This window comes from Gekko japonicus, unplaced genomic scaffold, assembly GCF_001447785.1.
Source record: "Gekko japonicus isolate JY-2015 unplaced genomic scaffold, Gekko_japonicus_V1.1 scaffold2890, whole genome shotgun sequence".
NCBI classification, from domain to species: domain Eukaryota; kingdom Metazoa; phylum Chordata; class Lepidosauria; order Squamata; family Gekkonidae; genus Gekko; species Gekko japonicus.
Window position 1 is genome coordinate 69,795 of NW_015166510.1, and position 21,834 is coordinate 91,628.

A 21,834-nucleotide genomic window follows, 5' to 3' on the forward strand; every position below is an offset into this window, starting at 1 on the left:
AATCGGTGGCGGGGTTTAAAGCAATGTCTTCTCGGATCAGTTCATTCTCCTGGCTGTCCCAGGTAGTTTTGAAATGCTCTCGCCCTTACTTAGAATTAGCCCCTTTCAATTACTGGATTAGGGCTGCGGTGGCTCAGTGGTTAAGACGCTGAACTGCAGACTGGAAGGTCGGAAGTTCAGCAGTTCGAGACCCGAGTGCCGCATGAAGGAGCAAGCTCCCGTCTCTGGCCCCAGCTCCTGCCAAGCTAGCAGTTCGAAAGCAAGGAATTGCAAGTCGGTAAATAGGTACCGCTTTGGTGGGATGGTAACAGCGTTCCGTGCGCCTCGGCGTCTAGTCATGCTGGCCACATGACCACGGAAACATCTTCGGACAGCGCTGGCTCTTCAGCTTGGAAACAGAGATGAGCACCACACCCCTAGAGTCGGATTCGACTGGCTTTCGAGCAAGGGAAACCTTTACCTTAATTACTGGATTATTATGTGCCCTTCTGCTGACAAGCCCAGAGCTGTGTGTCTGGGGTTGTCCTCACAACAGCCCTGTGAGGTAGGCTAGACTGAAAGAAGAAGAGTTGGTTTTTATACCCTGCTCTTCACTACCCAAAGGAGTCTCAGAACGGCTTACAATCACTTTCTCTCCCCACAACAGACACCCTGTGAGGTAGAGGTGGGGCCGAGAGAGCTCTGAGAGAACTGCTCTTGAGACAATCTGAGAAAACTGCTCTTGAGACAACAGCTCTGAGAGAACTGTGACTGGCCCAAGGTCGCCCAGCTGGCTTCAGGTGGAGGAGACCAGCCGGCCCCATGAGCTTCGGTGCTGCCCTTTTACTCCAGGGGTTGGTCGGCTTCCCATCTTTTGCCGCTTCTTTCCTCGACAGGCAAGATGGGTACCAGGGAGGGAACTCTTTTCTCAGGAAGTCGGTCTGCCGTTGTCGATTGGAATGCTGATGACCTTGCATGGATGCCCAGAGTCCATGTCCCATCCCCCCCGCCCCGCCCCGGATCACAGCTTGAAAGCGTAGGCTTTGCCTCTCTACCACTCGCTGACCGTGTCTTTCTTCTTTTCCTTCCACAGGAATGGCTGGAGAAATTTGGAGACAGCCTGCAGGAGATGGTCAACTACCACATGGTAAGCACCCCCTTCTGCAGCCCTTTAAGAGGACTTTTGAGTACATCGTTCTTCAAGCGGCACACTCTGCTGTTACCAGATATTGAGAGCTACTTTACCTGAACAGGCCAAGGTCTGTCTAGTTCGGGGGTCATCTCTGGGAGAGGCCAGCCAAATGCCTGAAAAAATTGCCTCAGAAACCTCCCGCAATGACACCCGATCTCCAGTCCACAGAGGCCAGTTCCCCTGGAGAAAATGGCTGCTTCGGAGGGCGGACTCTGTGGCATTAAGCCCCCCTGCTGAGGTCCCTCTCCTCCCCAAACCCTCCCCCCCGTAGGCTCCATCCCCAAATCTCCAGGAATTTCCAGGAATTATCCCCAAATCTCCAGGAATTATAGCTTTGGAAAAAGTGCAGAAAAGGGCAACTCGAATGATAAAGGGGTTGGAACACTTTCCCTATGAGGAAAGGTTAAGGCGCTTGGGGCTCTTTAGCTTGGAGAAACGACGACTGAGGGGTGACATGAGTGAGGTTTATAAGATTATGCATGGGAAAGAGCAGGTAGAGAAAGAGGTACTTTTCTCCCTTTCTACAATACAAGAACTCGTGGGCACTCCATGAAATTGCTGAGCGGTTGGGTTAGAACGGATAAAAGGAAGTACTTCTTCACCCAAAGAGTGATTAACACATGGAATTCACTGCCACAGGAAGTGGTGGCGGCTACAAGCATGGACGGCTTCAAAAGGGAATTAGATAAGCATATGGAGCAGAGGTCCATCAGTGGCTATTAGCCACAAGGTATAGATAGGGACTCTGGGGCAAGTGATGCTCTGTCTTCTTGGTGCTTGGGGGGGGGGGGTCAACAGTGGGAGGGCTTCTAATGTCCTGGCCCCACTGGTGGACCTCCTGATGGCACCTGGTATTTTTGGCCACTGTGTGACAGAGTGTTGGACTAGATGGGCCTTTGGTGTGATCCAACATCTTATGTTCTTATGTTTAATTTCCTAACCTGGAGTTGGAAACTCTACCAGCAACTAGTGTTTCAGGATAGACTGCACCTGGGTTCCCATTTGAGTTGTCACGGCGAACACCTGTCGATTGACCTCTCCCGCAGGCGTTCACTGGAGAGCCAGTTTGGTGTGGTTAGGAGCATGGGCTATAAACTGGGAGAACCAGGTTTGATTCCCAGCTCCTCCACATGCAGCTGCTGGTGTGCCCTTGGGTCAGTCACAAGTTCACTCAGGGCTGTTCTCTCAAGAGCAGTCCTCGAAAGAGCCCTCTCAGCCCCGCCTCCTTCACAGGGTGTCTGTTGTGGGGAGGGGAAGGTAAGGAGATTGTTAAACCGCTCTGAGACTTCAGATAGTGAAGGGAGGGGTATAAATCCAATTTCTTCTTCTTCTTCCTTTTATCACACTGTCAGCTAAATCTTGTGTTGGAGAGTTCTGTATGTGAAGATGCGCTGCCTCTCTTCTGCCCTGAACCAAATCATGTCATTGGATTCTGGTATTATGAGAAATGGGGAGATATATCCTTCTCTCTTCATTAATATATATATATTTTATCATGTCTTCCTTAGTTATTTTGGTTTTCCTGAACTAGAAAGGCTTAGCTCTCCTTTATCTGGGTGTCTTTTTGTGCTCCTCCCTAACCTCTGTGGCTTTGAATTTATTTTATTTTATTTATTTATTTATTATTAAATTTATACCCCGCCCTTCCCCGTGGGGCTCAGGGCGGCTTACAAGGCAAGAAAAAACTTGCGAATAAAACATCAATACCATAGTACAATTAAAACATCATGTACAATTTAAAACCCATGTAAAACATTAAAGTGCTCAAAAACTAAATTCATATCGGAATCTCAAAATCTCAGAGTCTCAGAGAGGGCAACCACCGCCCTAGCACAGCCCAAGCATTCCCAGTAGGCATTGATAATATTTTAGATGTTACCAGATGTTTCTACCTGGCCTCCTGAGCCCTAGTCCCCCCCCCAAGATGGCATATATCCGGGGGGGGGGGGCAGTGGCGGCCCCTAATCGAAAGCCTGGTGGAAGAGCTCCGTCTTGCAGGCCCTGCGGAACTGCACCAGGTCCCGCAGGGCCCGGATCTCCTCCGGGAGCTCGTTCCACCAGGTGGGGGCCGCCACTGAGAAGGCCCTAGCCCTTGTGACGGCCAGTTTAGCGTCCTTGGGGCCCGGCATAGTTAGAAGATTCTGGGCCCCAGACCGTAGCGCTCTTGGGGGAACATACGGGGAAAGGCGGTCCCTCAGGTAGGCAGGTACTCCTCCTCCCATAATTCCAGTGAATTTCTTCTCCGGTTGACGTAGCAGAACTGCTATGAGACCAAGGGTAAAACTACATATTACAATTTTTAAAGCATTGCATCTAGGGTTCCCCCTAACTGATTTTGACTGAGGGTTGCCAGGCCGAAATGCATGTGCTGCTATGTCACTCCCAGGGAAAACCCCGAAGTGACATGGGGTAGCTCTAGGAATCACCAGAAACTCAGTGGTTTTACCACAGAGTTTCTGGTGATTCCTAGAGCTACACTATGTTACTACCAGGTTTTTACTGGAAATGACAAGCACATGCAATATCTCCTTCTCTCCCCCCCCCCCCCCCCCCCTCTTGTTTTTGTCGTTGGGGTTTGGTGTAGTGGCAGGCAACAGGTCCTGGGGGCAGGGGATCCCCCACCCCCATCAGGTATATATTTAGTCTAATCACAAATCAGCTGTGAGGGAGCTCATTTTCTAACCATGCGGGGTTTTGGTTCAGGACCACCGTGCAAATGGAGACAGGAATTCAGCCTTTTCCTACTGCACCGCTTCCCTACCTGAAATGGCTCCGTGGGGGCACTGTTTGCCCTGATATGGGGCTTGCGCATGTGCAAATGTGCCATTCCTCTGGTAGAGGAAGGTCTTCCTCGACACCTACTCTCAGAAATCTCTTTAACTGGAGGTGCAACCTGTTTGCGTAGAAGCCATGGGCCATACACCCAGCAGTGGCCTCGCCCACATTGTCCACGTCCATCTCTGAGGCACATCTTATTTATTTATTATTGCTGCACTTCACGTCAGTGTTCCCTCTAAGCTGAGTTAGTGTGAGCTAGCTCACAGTTTTTTAGCCTCTGGCTCACACATTTTTGTCCTAGCTCAAGAAGGATGGCTCCAGAGCAAACTAATTTATGCAGTAACCAAATTGCTTCCTCACAACCTTAATGCCAGTAGCTCTCAAAGTAGAATTTTTGCTCACAAGACTCTACAGCTTAGAGGGAACATTGCTTCACGTCTACCCTCACCTGTTTTCTTCAGCCAGGAACTCTCTAGGTGGCCTTAGGATTCATTTGCATTTTGCATTTATATCCCACATTCCTCCCAACGGAGACGGAAAGAGCCTTAGAACGTCGTTTTCCTTTCCTCCGTTTTCTCATGACAACGACCCTGTGAGGTAGGCTAGGCAGGAGGAGGAGGAGATTGGATTTATACCCTGCCCTTCAGATCTCATCAGATCTCAGAACTAACCAGGGGCAGCCCTGGTTACGAATTGGATGGGAGACCAGTCTAGAGTTGCCAGATCCAGGTTGGGAAACTCCTAGAGATTTGGGGATGGAGCCTGGAGTGGACAAGAAGAATAAGCAGAAGAGAAGAGGAGATTGGATTTGTACCCCGCCCTTCAGTTGGAGTCTCAGAGCGGCTTACAAACTCCTTTCCCCTTCCCATCCCCACAGCAGACACCATGTGAGGCAGGTGGGGCTGAGAGAGCTCCTTCGAGGACTGCTCCTGAGAGAACAGCTCTGAAAGAACTTGTGACTGGCCCAAGGTCACACCAGCAGCTGCAAGTGGAGACGTGGGGAATCAAATCGCGTTCTCCCAGATTAGAGTCCATGCACTTAACCACTACACCAAGCTGGCTCTCGAGAACCTCAGTGGGGTACAATGCCACAGAGCCCACCCTCCAAAGCATCCATTCTCTCCAGTGATCTGTGCAGACTGGAGGTGAGCTGTAATTCCGAGGGATCCCCAGGCCCTACCTGGAGGCTGGCATCCCAGGAGACCACCCTCAAAGTCCAGGGCTGCTTCTTAGAGGCACGAATGGCAAGCCACCTCTGTTTGTCTCGTGCCTTTGTAAATCGGCCACGACTTGACAGTGCCTTCCACGTGTGTCCCTGCGTCTGTAGCAATCCGCTTGCATCGTTCCGGTGTTATTACTGAAGACTTCAGTCATAACCAGGGCTATTTTGGGGCAGGAACGCACAGGAACGGAGTTCCGGCTGGCTCCCGAGTTGGCCACGCCCAGCAGGAACTCATTAGCATAATAGGCCACACCCAACAGCAGAAACTCATTAGGATTGGCTACATTAGGGGTGTGTGGCCTAACACGCAAAGGGTTCCTGGTACAAAAAAAGGCCCTGGGTTTTGACAACAAACAAGGTAAATAGAATAAGAAGCAAAAGGTGGGTGTGGCTGGATGACCACATTTCTGGTAACGTGGGGGTGTGGCCTAATATGCTAATGAGTTTCTGCTGTTGGGTGTGGCCTATTATGCTAATGAGTTCCTGCTGGGCTTTTTCTACAAAGAAAGCCCAGGTCATAACTTTTTCCAGTGATTAGGAAGGAGGAACAAGATTCTGCTTTTCAAACAGTGGCTGTGACTTTGGTCCACCCCCTCAAGGGACTCTTGTCCTTCTTACGGCTGTTCAGCAGAAGCTGCGGAGTTATCTCTTTGACCGGGAATCTAGTCCACGGCCAGATTTCCTCCAGATGCAGGGGGCGGACAGCTCGGAACAGTTCCGGCTCCGGGGGGTGGGGTGGGGAGAGGGAGATTTCTGTTTCTAGCGATGGCGGATCAGTAACGATGAGGCGTGTTTCTCGTCCTTCTTTGATACTTTCGGTCAAGCACGGAGGAGGTCCCTGGCGGGCTGTTAAACACTGAGGGGCTCATAAAATCGATGGCCAGGAAGACGGGCGAGAACATTTCCTTCTCTGCCCCACTCAAAGGTCAGGGGAAAAACCAGGATGCCCAGCGTTCGGTCTTGGTGTTTATTCGCCTTTGGAATTTCATCTGTGACTCTGAAACATGTTATATTTGTCATGGAGGCCCTTGAAGGAGGAGGAGGAGATTGGATTTATACCCGGCCCTTCACTACCCAAGGGAGTCTCAGAGCGGCTTACAAACTCCTTCCCCTTCCTCTCCCCACAACAGACACCCGGGGAGGTAGGTGGGGCTGAGAGAGCTCTTTCAAGGACTGCTCCTGAGAGAACAGCTGTGCCAGAACTATGGATTGCCCAAGGTCATCCAGCCAGGTGCAAGTGGAGGAGTGGGGAATCAAACCTGGCTCTCCCAGATTAGAGTCCACACACTTAACCGCTACACCAAACTGGCTCCAAACTTGAACAGCTACGAGTGGCTGGCCTGCATATCAAAAGCCTTGTCCACCGGTTGGTCACAGGTGCATGTGACTAAGGAATGGAACCTAGTGCAGGATACATAAAAAGTAAAGGTAAAGGCTCCCCTTGCTCGAAAGCCAGTCGAATCCGACTCTAGGGTTGCGGTGTTCATCTCCGTTTCAAAGCCGAAGAGCCAGCGCTGTCCGAAGACATTTCCGTGGTCATGTGGCCGGCATGACTAAACACCAAGGCACACGGAACGCTGTGACGTTCCCACCGAAGGGGTACCTATTTATCCACTTGCAATTTCTTGCTTTCGAACGGCTAGGTTGGCAGGAGCTGGAACTAGAGATGGGAGCTCACTCCATCATGCGGCACACTCGGGTCTCGAACTGCTGAACTACCGACCTTCCACAGCCTGCAGTTCAGCGTCTTAACCACTTGACACGTGGAATTCACTGCTGCAGGAAGTGGTGGCAGCTACAAGCCTAGACAGCTTCGAGAGGGGATTGGATAAGCATATGGAGCAGAGGCCCATCAGTGGCTGTCAGCTACAAGGGGGAGATAGGAACGTTACATCTGAGATGGTGCTTGGGGGGAGGGTAATAGTCGGAGGGCTTCTGGAGTTCTGGCCCCGCTGGTGGACTTCCGAGGGTCCGATCCAGGAAAAGGCAGCGCCACGCGTGTTCCTTACGCTGCCCCAGATGGAATTGGATCGCCCCATTCTGCTCCCTGTGCAGAAATTCGGCAGAACGACGGGACCTCAGAGGAGGCTGCCCGTCGCATCTCTGAGCGGGTGGGTGCAAGCAGCTCTCCAAGGCGACGTACAAGGAGATTTCTCCCACCTTCGCTCCGTTGAACTGGGGCTTGAACCTGGGATGTCTTGCCTGCGGCAGTGGTGCCCCAACGCTGAACTCGGGAGCGTCTGGCACCGTGCTGTCGTGAAAAGCACTCGTCTCTCTCTGTCTCTACGCACCTCCGAATCTTTGGCTCGGAGTACTCGCTCCCGAGGGCACGCCGCACCACCGTGGAAGAGCCCTGCGCTCTCAAGCACGAAGATCCGTCTCCAGGGACCGTCTGCAGATTGACTCGAACATGTCTTTGCCGGGCAGCAGCGAGCCGCGGGAAGGGGGAGATGAGGGAGAGTTATTTTTAGCATCTCTTCTGCTGTCCCTTTTCCTTTGCGTGGGTGAATATCTTGACTTGTGCCTGCTCAGAGATGGATGGAGTCGGGTGGCTGTGACCAGCGCCTGCTCTGGGTGTGCGCCCAGCAGAATATGGCTGCATGGAACATGCTGAAAAGAAGGTAAAGCTAAAGGTTTCCCTTGCTCGAAAGCCAGTCAGATCTGACGCTAGGGTTGCGGTGCTCATCTCCGTTTCCAAGCTGAAGAGCCAGCGCTGTCCGAAGACTTCTCCATGGTGATGTGGCCGACATGACTAGACGCTGAGGTGCATGGAACGCTGTGACCTTCCCACCAAAGTGGTACCTATTTATCTACTTTCAATTTCTTGCTTTCAAACTGCTAGGTTGGCAGGAGCTGGAACCAGAGACAGGTGCTCACTCCATCATGCGGCACTCGGGTTTCGAACTGCTGAACGACCGACGCTGCAGTTCAGCGTCTTAACCACTGAGCCACCGCAGCTCTGCTGAGAAGAAGAATACCTTTAAAAAGTTCAATCGGACGAGACCTGCCCTTTCAATGTAATTGTGGTGGTGAGGGGAACCCTGTAACCTACAGTTCTTATCCAGCGTTAAGCTTTTCCTTCTCTCTCATACAACCGCCGGCCTGGTGACCGAAGAAAGGGAGCCTAGAGCAGTGATTCGTGCAGAGAAGCAACAGGCAGTCTCCTTTCGGGGCAGGGGATTCTGCTGGATTGGAAATGCTGGAGGCGTATCTGTGTTCGTCGGCTGTCGCTGAACGAAACAAGGTGTTGCGGGACACTTGCTGAATATTGTCGGATGACTCTGATAAAGAGAACAGCAAAATCCTCTACCATCTCAGTAGTGCTGGATTAGACGGCGGCAAGGCGATAGCATCGATCCATTCAGAGATGCAACAGACAGCCTCCTTTGTGGTTGGGTTATTGTGCCGAACCACTGCGTAGGGAGAGGTCGGAGAATCCCATTCGATGCACAGCTGCCTGTCCATAGTGAAGCCTGAAAGCATAGCCAGAACAGTGAATCATTCAGAGATTTAGTGGGCAGCCTCCTGTGTGAATTCTTTGGTTTTTTTGGGCTCACTTGCACTTTGGGTTGTTTCATGAATATAGTTCTCACAGTATACTAGAAAAACAGTAGCACACAAGTTAGGAATTACTGTTACACAGAAGCATAGAGCTGGGAGGGACCCCATCTAGTCCAGCCTCCTGCACAATGCAGGAAATTCACAGCTACCACCCCCCTCCTCTCCCCAGTGACTCCTGCCATGTGCTTTGAGCCATTTTTGTGTAGTGGTTAGGAGCGTGGACTTTAATCTGGGAGAACCGGGTTTGATTCCCCACTCCTCCACATGCAGCTGCTGGTGTGACCTGGGATCAGTCATAAGTTCTTTCAGAGCTATTCTCTCAAGGGCAGTTCTCCAGAGAGCTCTCTCAGCCCCACCTACCTCACAGGGTGTCTGTTGTGGGGAGGGGAAGGGAAAGGAGATTGTAAGCCGCTCTGAGACTCCTTTGAATACTGAAGGGCGGGGTATAAATCCAATCTCTTCCTCCTTCTCCTCCTCTTCTTCTTCACCTCTATGTTGTGTCATTTCAAACTGAAAACACTGCGGAGAAAAGTTTACAGAAAATATGCTCTCTGGGATTTTGCTGTAGTTCTTACTATGGAAATAAATAGGTCCAGCACATCTTAGATGCTGTATAGCTTCCTGGACTGTACCACTTCAGACTTTAGGGGTCTATGTGCTGGGGGTGGGGCGAAAGCTGCCTTTTGCCTCTCTGCTTGAGTCGCTGCTCCAGTCAGCATGACTCTAAGCAGCAGAAAGAGCTATTTTTAGGTATGATATCCCATCCTTGGAAAAACAGATCTCTGAAACACAGTTCCGTGGTAAACGAGGGATGTGCCCATCACTTCTCTGTATGAGTCACTGTTCCAGTCAGGAGACGCGCTTTGAACAGTCAGTCAAACAGAAACACACGTGGCGGCATGTTCTGGGGGCAGGGATGCCAGTCCTTACTCTTCCACACTGTAAACACAGCGCTACTTGCAGGGGTTATTTCCTAGAAAAAGAGGTGCAGGAGCTCATTTGCATTACCTATTAGCATAACTTATTTGCATATGCCACACCCCCTGACATCACCGGAAGTGTGTCAGAAGGCAACATACTCCGCTCAGGCTCCACTGGACTGTTTTGGATTGCTAGCTATGGGGGGGGGGGCAGATCCTTGTGCTCCTGGTGGCCCGGGGCTGCTGGGAGCAGGGGGTGGGGCTTGTTGCATGTGCCCGCCCCCTGGGCTCTTCACTGCCGGAGCTCCGCTCCCGTGCGCTCCTGCAGGAAATGACCCCTGGCTACTTGGATGTAAAAGTGAAGGGAGACGCCAGTCTAAATTCAGAGGACAGGCTCAGCTGTGAGGAGCGCGGGGACAACCGTAACAGACAAACTCACGCTGCCCTCAAGGACCTTTTTGCCTCGACACATGGAAAGGCCTCCTCTGGTGGGGAGAGCCGCCATGCCACGCCTCTCCTCTTCCACAGCTCTGCGCACTCTTAATGATCAGATCGTCCCGGGATTTGTTCCCGGTTAAAGCTGTGGAAGGACTCTGTCGGTTACGGATCAATACCCCCGCATCTCTACAGGCCGCTGCATGGGGGTAACGAGGCAGTGTAACAGCATTAGGGATTACGTCAGTGCAGTTGCTCCCGTTGGCTTCCTCTGGACCATGAAACCTCAGGCTGGAGTTCCAGATCGACTCCCCGGGTAGCTGACTCCAGTTTGAAGTGGTGTTCGCTACCAAAAAAGGTCATTGTTCTTCCCAACCGGAGTCGCTTCCGTCACTGGCAAGAGACAGCCACTGTTTTGGTACACTGGCTCATCCCTGGCAAAAGAAAAAGAAAAAAGAGTGTTCTGGGGTGCACATCATTGCTCAGTAAGGAGAAGACAGCCTGGTATAGCGGACGTTCAGGTGTCGGACTAGGACCTGGGAGAGGCGGGTTCGAATCCTCACTCTGCCATGGGTGACCTCAGGCCAGTCAGGTATTCTCACCCTCACTTACTTCACTGGGGTATAAATGAAGTAAATACATAAGTAAAATAAGTGCAAAATTCCTGTGAGGAATTTTGTTAATAATAATAATTTCCTTCCTCCCTCCCTCCCTTTTTAAACCTTTCAAAGAACATAAGAGAAACCATGTTGGATCAGGCCAATGGCCCATCCAGTCCAACACTTGGTGTCACACAGTGGACAAAACTCAGATGCCGTCAGGAAGTCCACCAGCCAGAACTCCAGAATCCCTCCCACTGTGGCCCCCCAAGCCCCAAGAATACAGACCATCACTGCCCCAGACAGAGTCTTCCATCTATACCTGTGTGTGTGGGGGGGGCTTCTGGAGTTCTGGTCCTCCTGGTGGACCTCCTGAAGGCACCTGGGTTTTGGCCGCTGGGAGACACAGAGTGCTGGACTGGATGGGACACTGGCCTGATCCAACATGGCTTCTCTTATGTTCTTATGTAAAGTAACTAGTGGAGGGTCTTTTCTGTGGTGGCACCCCAGCTCTGGAAATCTCTCCCCACCAGCTCTCTCCAACATAATTGTTGTTAATAGACATGAGCCAGACAAAGTCCGTTCTGTTGATAGGACCAACGCTGCAAAGGGTTGCCCTGTCGGGCTCTTAACAGGATTTAGGCGCTACGTTTTGTTCATTTTTATCTTGCTGTGTGCTGGATTTTCGTTCATTTTTGTGTTTTTTATTGTTTCTTTCTGCTTTTTTCACTCTTTTGGCTTCCTTCAAAGTCCTATAGCTCTTTTCTCTGAGGAGAAGCCCCCAAATTTGCCTCACATGTCTCTGGAGCTGAAACCTATGACAGCCCAGAGTTACATGTAACTCTCCTGAGGAACTGGGCCTGCCTCACTGAAATTCTTTCTCCCACCCTTCCCTTCTAACCACTAAAGGGCCAGAGAAGAAAACTGGCCGGGCCTGTTTTGGTGGCTTTAACAGCCATTGGATTTGAAACAATTTTCTGGATGCTTCTCATGGCGTGACGAGAAATGGCACTGTGTGCTAGTGCAAAGCAATGAGACACACCTCAGAAGGACAGTTCAGCCCTTCTGAAAGGGCACCAGTGGGGGTGGACCACTCGATGGTTGGGCACGGGTCTGGTTTGGCCCCCAGAGCCGCAGCCGCCGATCACCTTGGACTCTGACAGGAATGTGCAGTTTATAAAATTATACACAGTTATGGAGAAAGCAAGAAGATCAAACCAGTCAATCCTAAAAGAAATCAGCCCTGACTGTTCCCTGGAAGGCCAGATAATGAAGCTGAAGCTCAAATACTTTGGCCACCAAAGGAGAAGGGAGCACTCACTGGAGAAGACCCTGATGCGGGGAAAGATTGAAGGTCAAAGAAGACGGGGATGGCAAAGGATGAGATGGTTAGACAGTGTCATAGATGCAACGAACATGAAATTGAGCCAACTTCAGAGGACAGCGGAAGACAGAAGGGCCTGGCGTGATGTGGTCCATGGGGTCACGAAGAGTCGGACTCGACTGTGCGACTGAACAACAACAACAAATGGAGAAAGCAGGAAAGAGCCTTTTCTCCTGCAGTTCTAGAACGTGTAAGCACCTAAGGAGGTGGGTGAACTAGTAGATTCAGGACAGGACAAACTACTTCTTGACACGGTGCACGATGAACTTGTGGAACTCACTGCTACAAGATGGAGCGATGTCCGTTAGTGTGGTTCAGGGGTCTTCAACTCATGGCTGTGAAACCCTATTATGCTGGGTTGTGAGCTGCTGTAGAGCTGTCTCCCCCCACGCCTCTGTTTTTTGGAAGGACTTGTTAGTGCGCATGTGTAAGAGAGCAGGTGCACCACTCTGTCCTGCCTCTATTGGGATGCAGCGGGATAGCAAGATGAGGTCACCCAACAGTGGAGAGGATTCCTTTTTAGTAAAGATCGGCTCAGAGACTATGGTTCCTTCTCTGCCTCTCGCACAATTGTGATGTCATGTGACTTCCTGCCACAGATAAGCGGGTCCGATGCTGCTGCCTGGGGTAAAAGACGTGTTTTGGGTTTACAAAGGGTCCGATGCTGCTGCCTGGGGTAAAAGACGTGTTTTGGGTTTACAAAGGTTGAAGACCCCTGGTGTAGGGGTAGGGTGGCCTGGTGTTGTCTTTGTCCCGGCAGGAGCAAAAATGGGTGTGTATGGGAGAAGAAGAAGAGAAGAGATTGGATTTATATCCCGCCCTTCACTACCCAAAGGTGTCTCAGAGCGGCTTACAAACTCCTCTCCCTCCCCTCCCCACAACAGACACCCTGTGAGGTAGGCGAGGCTGAGAGAGAGCTCTTGACAGAAACTGCTCTTTTTCCAAGAACAGCTCTTATCAGAACTATGGCTAGCCCAAGGTCATCCAGCCAGGTTCAAGTGGAGGAATGGGGAATCAAACCTGGTTCTCCTAGATTAGAGTCCGCGCACTTATCCACTACACCAAACACCAAACGATGTTCTAGAATTCCCAGTCTCTATGGTAAAAACCATAGACATTTTTTTTGGAGGATTCCTAGAGTGTCACAGCATCACTCCCCGTTCCCCCATTTTTGCTCCTGCTGGAGCTTAGAGTCCCAGTGAGACTTGGAGCCCAAGGGTGGGAGTTTGCCAGCCACCCCTGGGCAAATGGCCTCTCTACTTAGGGCGGTAAACAAATTGAATAGAAGTACATTAGTGGCTATTAGCCATGGCAGCTCAGTGGCACCTCCGTGTCCAGAGGTAGTATACCATGGAATACCAGTCGCTGAAGCAACGCCGGAGATATTTTGGCCTCTGTGCTCTGGTCAGGGGTAGCTGGTTGGCCACTGTGTGAAACAGGATGCTGGTCTGGATGAACCATCAGTCCAAAACTGCCAGAGTTCTTATGCAATATCTTTCTCACCAGTCACATTTCTGATTCAGGATGGACCCATTTCGTGCAGATTAGTTGCCTACCAGTTCCCTGTAATTAATTTGATTTTAATTGGGGCCCTCCCTGTCTGAACCAGGAAGGGCTTTAGACCCCGATTTGCTCTCAGTTTAGAATTGGCAGTCCCAAATTAAAATCCCATTTAGACTGGTTGTGGGGAGCACATTGGGGCGCCGAGCCTTCTCTGTGGCTTGCGCCCTCAAAACATCCTCTCTGTCATCCTCTTTCCTAAATGACTGAGGTGAGGTGAGGGTACGGGGAGGTCTCTTCAGAAATGCCGTTGGTACAGTCTCAAGACTGGGCCTCGGACCACGGCTGTAAGCAGTAGAATTTCTACATGACTTTATTCATTCCTGAGACAAAACTTTAGCTCATCGTATGATTAATACTAGCTTGTTCCCAAGTGGCTATTTAGAGGAGAATTGTCAGTGTGCTGAAAGGAGCAGATGCAGGCCTCACTTTCCAAAGCCAGACAAGGACACAGAGAGGAATTTGTAAAAGACAGAAGAAAAACAGGGAATCTAAAGATTCCAAATCTTTAGAGACAAACTGGATTCCCCTTGGCCCTTTAGTCATAAATCACCAGTGGGAATAGGTGTCCAAGTTCAAAAACTGCGGGGCCAGGGTGTCAGGCTGACTGAAACAAGAAATTTTGGCCACTTCTAGACCTCTAGGGCAGACATTGTTGCCACCTGAGGGCTAGCAACCTCTGGGAGCTTCTAGGGGCTGTGTTGTCAGGTCTCCCTTACGGTGGGAGATCTTCGAGTGGCAGCGGGAGAAAAAAAATAAAAATTGCTGTTGGGATGAGAGCATGACATCACTTCTGGTGAAAACCCGGAAGGGAAGTCAGCCCACTCCAGGAATTGCCAGAAACTCTATGGTTTTACCATAGAGTTTCTGGCAATTCTTAGAGATGTGTTGCATCATGTTTGGGTTTTCCACAGAAGTCAGGTCACGCCATTCCTGACAGTGCCCCCTGTGCTCCTGTCCCCTTCTGCTGCTTGCCAGGCATGGTTGGACAACCCCATTTGGGGAAGTGCCATTACATCAATTCTGGGTTTACCACAGAGTTTGGGGGGAATTACTAGAGTGGCCTGGCAACATGTGACATCGCTTCCAATTACATGACTAGAACCAGTCTTGTGACATTGCCACACGGTCATATCTTTGGCCTAATTTCTCCTGCCGCTGCATTGGGCATCCGTGGGGAGCCCTTAAGGGCAGAACTGAGGTTACTCAGGAGTATCACAGAGTTTGCAAGATGTTTGATTTTATACCCCACCGTATTCAGTGCTCCTTCTCAGCTGAGTTAGTGTGAGCTAGCTCACAGTCTTTTAGCCTCCAGCTCACACATTTCTGTCTTCGCTCTGGAAGGACGGCTCCAGAGCAAACTAATCGATGCAGTAGCCAAATCACTCGCTCGCAACTTTAATGCCGATAGCTCACAAAGTAGAGTTTTCGCTCACAAGACTCCACAGCTTAGAGGGAGCATCTCAAAGTCATGTTACTACTTTACTAAGATTCCAAGAGATTTTTTTTCCCAAAAAATGAGATGTTGGGAGATCTTCACAGAGGTTTTTTTTTTTTTTTTTTAAAGCTATTAGAAACATTTGCAGATGTTGCAAACGGGGCAGTCTCACGTTTCTCCATGGGAAATGTACAAGAGGAAGCAGCAGAAGGCAGGATTTTCTTTCGGTTTTTCCCACTGCCGCCAGGCACTTCTGTCCTTGGGAAACAGGAGATGGTGCAGGTGACGTCTCTTCAAGGCCACCTTGGCAGTTGTCTAACCATACTTCCCTCCGGGGCTACCCCTTACAGAGGTCTCTGTGCCTTGAGCAGCTGATGGAGACCAGATAGCTCTCCATCGTGTACCTGGTAGTACAGGGCATACTCCTCTGCATTTCCTGTGAATGTCCAGGCTGTGGCTGTCTCTGGGGCGATTCTGCATCTAGCATTTGCTCCACATTTTCTCAACTGGGAGGAAAAAGTGCCGTTCAAAACCACATCCAGATACCTCGGGGCAACGCTGTACTGACTGCGGAGTCCACTCCTGAACAGCCATAGGTAAAGGTAAATGTTCCTTTGCTCGAAAGCCAGTCGAATCCGACTCTAGGGTTGCGGTGCTCATCTCCGTTTCAAAGCCGAAGAGCCAGCACTGTCCGAAGACATTTCTGTGGTCATGTGGCCGGCATGACTAAACACCAAGGCGCACGGAATGCTGTTACCTTCCCACCGAAGTGGTACCTATTTATCTACTTGCAATTCCTTGCTTTCGAACTGCTAGGTTGGCAGGAGCTGGAATTAGAGACAGGAGCTCACTCCATCATGCGGCACTCGGGTCTCGAACTGCTGAACTACTGACCTTTCACAGCCTGCAGTTCAGCGTCTTAACCACTTGAGCCACCGGAGTTCCTTCCGAACAGCCATAAAATGGCCATAAATCTATGCAGGGGTCATTTCGTAGAAAAAGAGGTGCAGGAGCTCATTACCATAACTTATTAGCGTAACTTATTTGCATATGCCATGCCCCCTGACATCACTGGAAGTGTGTCAGAAGGCAACACCCACCGCTCAGGCTCCACTGGACTGTTTTGGATTGCTAGCTATTGGGGTGGAGGGGGAAACCACAGATCTGTCCTCACAGAGGAGGGAGAGCTTGTACCTGAAGGCGGGCTGGGGAGGGCTCTGCAACTTACCTGGCTGCTTCTTGCTCCTCGTGGCCCAACTGAGGGCTGCTGGGAGCAGGGGGTGGGGCTTGTTGCAGGTGCCCGCCCCCTGGGCTCCTTACTGCCGGAGCGCCGCTCCTGTGCGCTCCCACAGGAAATGACCCCTGAATCTATGCAGAAGGTACCATAAAATCCGATGATCAAAGAACTCGAAAGTGGCATGGAGTGTGAACGATACCATAAATCCCTCTAATCAAAGGGAGTGAAAGCAGCATGCAATGCAGAGGGGGATTTCTGTTCTAATGGGGGGTTTGTAGAACAACGGAGGGAGAATCAGCCAACACAGAATCAGCCTCTCTCTCTCCAAGATGTGTTCATAGCTCATGCCCAGAACTTTGGCGCCCCAGGCAGTCGCTGGGCCAGCCCTAGAGGCAGGAAGTGTCTAGATTAACCCTTTCCCCTCTAAATCCCTTAGGAGTCCCCCCCCCCAATTTCCAAAGTGACCCATGTTGAGTCACATCCTGGAATCCTGATGACTTCTTTGGGGCCAAGAGCTGGGTGGGGTAGGAGGCAAGCTTTCTGGAAGCGGCAGACGGTCCATTCCGTGCGCAGTTTGGGACGCCAAGAAAAGGACTGGGTCGTTTGAAATCAGATTCTTTTTCTTTTTTAATCATAATACTAAGCCTCGCCCTTCTTTTTATTTAATCAGTTGAAATTTTTGTTTTGAGAAATTAAACGTCGGATCCATCTGCAAATCCTCTCCATATGATCTTGGCCGCGGGACAACTCAATATAGACGGGTATGAGGAGAGAGGACTGAGCTTACGCGGCATTGTTCCTAGGATTTATTTGGCCAACGCCGGAGTGGTTTGAAAGCTTCTCTCTCTCTCTCTCTCTCTCTCTCTCTCTCTCTCTCTCTCCACGGATCATCCCTCCTGCTTGCAGGAAACAGCGTTGCCAGCATTTAGAAATCCAAAACAATATACTTTTGGCTCTGTTTCGCCTAAAAGTTCCCACCCGCTGTACTTCCCATCGTACACATAAAGCTCCTTTCTGTGGAGTCAGACCATTGGCCTGTCTGCCTGAGCGTTCTCTACTGTGGCGGAGAAAGGTGTTTCCCAGGGCTTGCTTTTTAAAGGAGAGGTGCTCGGGTGCGAGAGGTGCCCTGCCTCTGTGCTGCAGCCAGTGTTCCCTCTGAGCTGAGTCAGTGCGAGCCAGCTCACAGTTTCTTAGCCTTCAGCTCACCCCATTTTGCCTTCGCTCAGGAAGGACGGCTCCAGAGCAAACTGATTTACGCAGTGGCCAAATTGCTGGCTCACAACTTTAATGCCAGTCGCTCACGAGGTAGAATCTTTGCTCACAAGACTCCGCAGCTTAGAGGGAGCGTTGGCCACAGCCCCGCCAGAGTAAAAAGAAGCCCCGAGTGAGCTGACGAAGTTGGCCAGTCTCAGTACTGATATCCCGTCCGTCCGACTTAATTTTATAACAGATCAAGGGGTCCTTTCCTGCAGGAGCGCGCAGGAGCAGAGCTCCGGCAGTAAAGAGCCCAGGGGGCGGGCACATGCAACAAGCCCCGCCCCCTGCTCCCAGCAGCCCTCAGTCAGAGCAAGAAGCAGCCAGGTAAGCTGCAGAGCTCTCCCTGGCCCCCCGGTCCAAAACAGTCCAGTGGCACCTTTAAGACCAAGTTTTATTCAGGCACAAGCTCTCCCTCCTCTGCCAGGACAGATCCCCCCCCCCAATAGCTAGCAATCCAAAACAGTCCAGTGGAGCCTGCGTGGTGGGTGTTGCCTTCTGACACACTTCTGGTGATGTCAGGGGGTGTGGCACATGCAAATAAGCTATGCTAATGAGTTATGCTAATGAGCTCCTGCGCCTCTTTTTCTACGAAATGACTCCTGATTACAGATCAATGCAAAACGTATGTGTGAAGTGCCGTAGAGTTGCAGCTGATTGATGACAACAACCCCATAGGGGGTTTCAAGGCGAGAGACATTCCGAGGTGGTTTGCCCTTGCCCGCCTCTGCACAGCGACCCCTGGAATTCCGTGGTAGTCTTCCAGTCAAATACAGACCAGAGTCGACTCTGCTTAGCTTCCGAGACCTGACGAGATCGGGCTAGCCTGCGTCATCCAGGTCAGGATCGATGCAAAGGACAAGAGCCAAAGTTACTCAGCTCCCAAGATATACAGGCTGCGATCATGCACAGTGAATAGTCCACTTTCAATGCACTTTCCAACTGGTAGTCTACATGGTTGTAGTGTTTGTAGTGTGAAAAATGCTGAAGAAACAGTTCTCTCATGAAAGGGTGATTTTCCCAAAGAGCTGTCTAGAGATTTAAGAACGGGAAGAAAGAAATGTTCCGGTCTAAGGATTAACAAAAATACAAAACAGAGCTGGAACGTACGGCTGCAGAAGTTGTTCTTGGCACTATGCAGCAGAAGTTGTTCTCGGGACTGCTGGCTTCAGCATTTCCTGTGCAAAGATATGCCGCTTCCTCGTGCAATCAAAGGCTGCTCTTTAAGATAATGTTTAGAAGGCTGTGTACTCGGACACTGCGAAGATCCAGGGTGGCAGGCAAATGCGGAAAGGACCACATGTGTGGACTGGAAAAATCCATTGGGAAAGTGGATTTAAAGTGGACTATTTAGTGTGTGTGATCGCAGCCGTTATCTAGCAAACGGCTGAATCCTACAAATGCTTTTCAAGAGAGCCAAGTGGAAGAAAAGTATAAGCAGCCCAATGATGAGTTTAAAATATTATAAAAGTGTCAGTGATCGATAAACATAAAACAAGTAACATTACAATCTTTTAAACCAGTGAAGCCAAGGTTTAAACTGAACCCTGGGATCTCCATTATGGGAGGGTGATGGACAGGAAGCACAGCGATGGACAGGAAGCACAGCGATGGACAGGAAGCACAGCGACAGACAGGAAGCACAGCGATGGACAGGAAGCACAGTGATAGACAGGAAGTATAGTGATAGACAGGAAGCACAGTGATAGACAGGAAGCACAGCAACAGACAGGAAGCACAGTGATAGACAGGAAGCACAGTGATAGACAGGAAGCACAGTGATGGACAGGAAGCATAGTGATGGACAGGAAGCATAGTGATAGGAAGAAGACCACCATAGTGATGGACAGGAAACCGTGCATCTGTATTTGATGTTCCTGTGTATGCATTTATGCATGAATCCAGAAGCCTCCCTTCTCCAAGACAGGTCCAATCTAGAGACCCAGAAGAGAGGGCTGCACCCTGGGAAACTCTAGCAGCTGTGTGCAGAAGTCCACATTTTAAAAAGACAGCTCTTTCAAAAGCACAATGGGGATAATAATTAATCAAGGACAAAAAGCAGAAAACGGGAATGTTCCTTGGCGAGCAGGGAACCGGAACATTTCAAACTTGTAAACGAGTTTTGATTTCTGAGACACGCTCTCAGATCTCGTTTCTAAACATATGTTTAAAAGCGAAAGGGGGGGGAGATTTATGCACAGTGCAAAACTAGATGACGCCTGGACTTCTTGAGGCTTCCATTTAAATTTGGGCGGGGGAGGGGGGCTCCACAGCCTGTTCCCTCCAAGGCTTGGAACGCTGACTCACGAGCTATGAACCAGCCGTTGTGGTTGAACTCGGGATTGGAATTGTGCCCCGCGTCCCGGAGAAGCAACGTGGCTGATGATTCCGGAGCCAACGATACAGGGATCCCTGCTCTGTGGGCCCCATAGATAACGCTGACACAAAGGCAGAAGCAATTTCTGTGGGGAGCAGGAGGAGGAGGAGGTGGTCTTTCACATTTTGCTGGCTGGTGCGTTGCGCCTGTCGGGTGTCACTGCTGTGGGAAAGTGGGCCGGTGACTTCGCGAGCGCATGGTTCCTTTCCCCAGAAGGGCGAAAAAACAAAAAAACAAGCCCAAAACAACCCCAACCTCTGGGTGCCAAAACCAGCAAATAAGTTTACACAAATCTGGGTGGTCTGGGTTCTGTCTTTCTCTTTCCTCTCCCTCCCTTTGCATGTGTTCACATTTAAAGTCCATTAATCGCTCTTTGGATTCTGCCAGAATCTGGCTTGCCCTTTCGCTTATTCCTTTGGGGGGGGATTGTTGAAGAAGCAAATGGATTGCAGTCGTGGCTGCCTGCGAACGGAGGCCGTTTCCCCCGCAGCAAACTGGCAGTCCATCCAACGTTTCGCGGATGAAAACAGGGTCCGGCTTGCAGCCTTGTCACGCACGCTCTTCCTACCCCGAGGATCACTACGAGGGTTGCCAGCCTCCTGGCAATGCCTGGAGATCCCCTGGAATTAATTACAGCTGGTCTCCAGGCAACAGAGAAAATGGCCGCTTTGGTCTCTAGGCAGGGCATTTTACTCCACTGAGGCCTCTTCCCAAACCCCACCTTCCCCGGGCTCTACCCCCAAATCTCCGGGAGTTTCCAAACCCAGAGCTGGCAAACCTAATCACTACCTGTCCCTAATCACTGACTGATGACCAGAGGCCGGGAGACCAAGCCCTATGAGGAGATGCTGAGGGACTTGGGGATGTTCAGTCTGGAGAAGAGGAGGTTGAGGGGGGACAGGATGGCTCTCTTGAAGCATTTGAAGGCCTGTCACTGAGAGGAGGGCCGGGAGCTGTTCCTGTCGGCAGCAGAGGAGAGGACTTGCAAGCATGGGGTTAAATTATTGGCAGGAAGGTACCAGCTGGATGTTAGGGATTTTTTTTTTAACTGTAAGAGTGGTTCAGCGATGGAATCAGCTGCCTAGGGAGGTGGTGAGCTCTCCCTCACTGGCAGCCTTCAAGCAGTGGCTGGACAAACACTTGTCAGGAAGAAGAACCCAAGAAGAGGCCTGCTGGATCAGAGCAGTGGTCCATCTAGTCCAGCATCCTGTCTCACATGGTGGCCAACCAGTTCCTCTGGAGGTCTAACAGTAGGGCAGAGAGGCCGAGGCCTTCATAAGAACACCAGAAGAGCCCTGCTGGATCAGACCAGTGAAGGTCCACCTAATCCAGTCTGCTGGCTCACAGTGTGGCCAACTAGATCCTCTGAAGGGCCAATAGCAGGGCAGAGAGGCCGATGCGTCCCCCGATAAGAACATCAGAAGAGCCCTGCTGGATCAGACCAGTGGTCAATCCATTCCAGCATCCTGTCTCACATGGTGGCCAACCAGTCCCTCTGGAGGGCCAACAACAGGGCACAGAGGCCGAGTCCTTCATAAGAACATCAGAAGAGCCCTGCTGGATCAGACCAGTGGTCAATCCAGTCCAGCATCCTGTCTCACATGGTGGCCAACCAGTTCCTCTGGAGGTCCAATGGCAGGGCAGAGAGGCCGAGGCCTTCCTAAGAACATCAGGAGGCCTGCTGGATCAGACCAGTGGTCGATCTAGTCCAGCATCCTGTCTCACACAGTGGCCAACCAGTCCCTCTGGAGGGCCAACAACAGGGCACAGAGGCCGAGTCCTTCATAAGAACATCAGAAGAGCCCTGCTGGATCAGACCAGTGGTCAATCCAGTCCAGCATCCTGTCTCATATGGTGGCCAACCAGTTCCTCTGGAGGGCCAACGGCAGGGCATAGGG

At 50.9% G+C, this 21,834-nt stretch overlaps 1 protein-coding gene across 1 annotated transcript in view; it reads left to right on the plus strand.

Annotated features, from left to right (window-relative positions):
* The window catches only part of ACAP3 (ArfGAP with coiled-coil, ankyrin repeat and PH domains 3), a 135,292-nt gene that overhangs the window by 18,911 nt on the left and 94,547 nt on the right, over nucleotides 1-21,834 (plus strand). Inside the window, exon 4 of the mRNA XM_015412255.1 lies at nucleotides 1,073-1,126. Within this exon, the coding sequence (XP_015267741.1) occupies nucleotides 1,073-1,126 (54 nt within the window). The remainder of the gene's footprint in view (nucleotides 1-1,072; nucleotides 1,127-21,834) is intronic.